Source organism: Octopus bimaculoides, chromosome 7 (genome assembly GCF_001194135.2).
Source record: "Octopus bimaculoides isolate UCB-OBI-ISO-001 chromosome 7, ASM119413v2, whole genome shotgun sequence".
Classification (NCBI taxonomy): domain Eukaryota; kingdom Metazoa; phylum Mollusca; class Cephalopoda; order Octopoda; family Octopodidae; genus Octopus; species Octopus bimaculoides.
In genome coordinates this window covers 11,737,169-11,738,932 of record NC_068987.1, presented here as the reverse complement: position 1 = coordinate 11,738,932, position 1,764 = coordinate 11,737,169, and the positions used below count along the sequence as shown (strand labels likewise).

The following is a 1,764-nucleotide window of genomic DNA, read 5'->3' as shown; positions in this document are numbered from 1 at the left end:
TTATTATTATTATCATCATTATTATTAAGGTGGTGAGCTGGCAGAATCATTGGCGCACTGGACAAAATGCTTAGTAGCATTTTCTCCATCTCCATGTTCTGAGTTCAAATTCCGCCAAGGTCGACTTTGCCTTTCATCCTTTCGGAATCGATAAATTAAGTACCAGTTGTGTATTGGGGTCGATCTAATTGACTGGCCCCCTCCCAAAATATTTTGAGCCTTGTGCCTATAGTAGAAAGGATGATTATTATCATTATTATTATTATTATTATTATTATTATGATTATTATTCATCTAGATTTATAATGTTCAAGTCCTGTGAATTTAGCCCTTTGTTTTTTAGGGGTTTTTTGTTCCATTGAAGGGATTTTTTTCTCAGCTTATCTTTTACATCTATGTTCACACTAAGGTATCCCATTAACTGTTTTCTTTAATAACTTGCATTTGTTTCAGAAACTACAAAACCATTCAATTGTTCCTTTGACAATGGAATATGTGGTTGGACCCAAGATCAGCAAGATGACTTTGACTGGAGCGAAATTGCTGGCCAAACACAAACCTTGGGCACTGGTCCTCCATCTGCTCATGGTGGAAGTGAGTTACTAATTTTATCTGTTTTAGGATCATATTCAAGGAGTTTATAAGAGACAACTTGGGATAAATTAATTTAAAAATTTGAAACCATTTGATATTCACTTTTGAAATAAGTGAAGGAGTGGCTGTGTGGTAAGTAGCTTGCTTACCAGCCACATGGTTCCGGGTTCCGTCCCACTGCATGGCACCTTGGGCAAGTGTCTTCTACTATAACCTTGGGCCGACCAAGGTCGACTTAGCCTTTCATCTTTCGGGGTCGATTAAATAAGTTCCAGTTACTGGGGTTGATGTAATTGACTTAATTCCTTGTCTGTCCTTGTTTGTCCCCTCTATGTTTAGCCCCTTGTGGGCAGTAAAGAAATAAGGAAACTGAAAGAAGTCCATCGTATATATGTATATATGTGTGTGTGTGTGTGTTTGTCCGCCCAACATCGCTTGACATGCGGCAATGATGACAACGGTGATGATGATGGTGGTGGTAGTAGTGGTGGTGGTGGTGACGGTGGTGGTGACAATAATGATGATGGTGATGGTGATGATGGTGGTGGTGGTGGTGATGATAACAATAATGACAACTACAATGACATTGATGATGATGTTGATGATGATGCCGACTACAACAATGATGATTATGGTGCTGATAATAATGATGATGGTGATAATGATGGTGGTGGTGGTGGTGGTGGTGAAGATGGTGGGGGTGTTAGTGGGAGGTGGGGTGATGACAACGACGACGACGATGACAATGATGACGACAATGATTATACTAACCAATTGTTTCTTTCGTTTATTTTTTTTGTTCAGAGGGCTATTATCTTTACATTGAAGCATCTTACAAGCGATACGGTCAAAAGGCTCGACTGGTCAGTCCCCTGGTCAAATCAGTCGGCATGATATGTGTGAGCGTATATTACTATATGTATGGCAGTGACGTCAAAGACTTCAAAATTTATGTTGTATCTGGGTCTAACTCACCTCAACAAATATTTACCAAGTCCGGATCAAGTAGATGGCGATGGATCCAGGCCCAGGTTCAATTTCAGACACTGTCTCCATTCAATGTAAGTTTCCTTTTCTTTAACTTATATATATATATATATATATATAATGGCAGTGCCCCAGCATGGCCACAGCTCATGAGCTGAAACTAGATAAAATGAAAATATATAT

The 1,764-nt window shown here is 39.2% G+C and overlaps 1 protein-coding gene across 1 annotated transcript in view; it reads left to right on the top strand.

The window, feature by feature from the left end:
- Positions 1 to 1,764, top strand: part of LOC106882389 (MAM and LDL-receptor class A domain-containing protein 1) — a 221,633-nt gene that overhangs the window by 82,496 nt on the left and 137,373 nt on the right. Inside the window, exons 52-53 of the mRNA XM_014933051.2 lie at positions 454 to 594; positions 1,399 to 1,655. Coding sequence (XP_014788537.2) covers positions 454 to 594; positions 1,399 to 1,655 — 398 coding nt within the window. The remainder of the gene's footprint in view (positions 1 to 453; positions 595 to 1,398; positions 1,656 to 1,764) is intronic.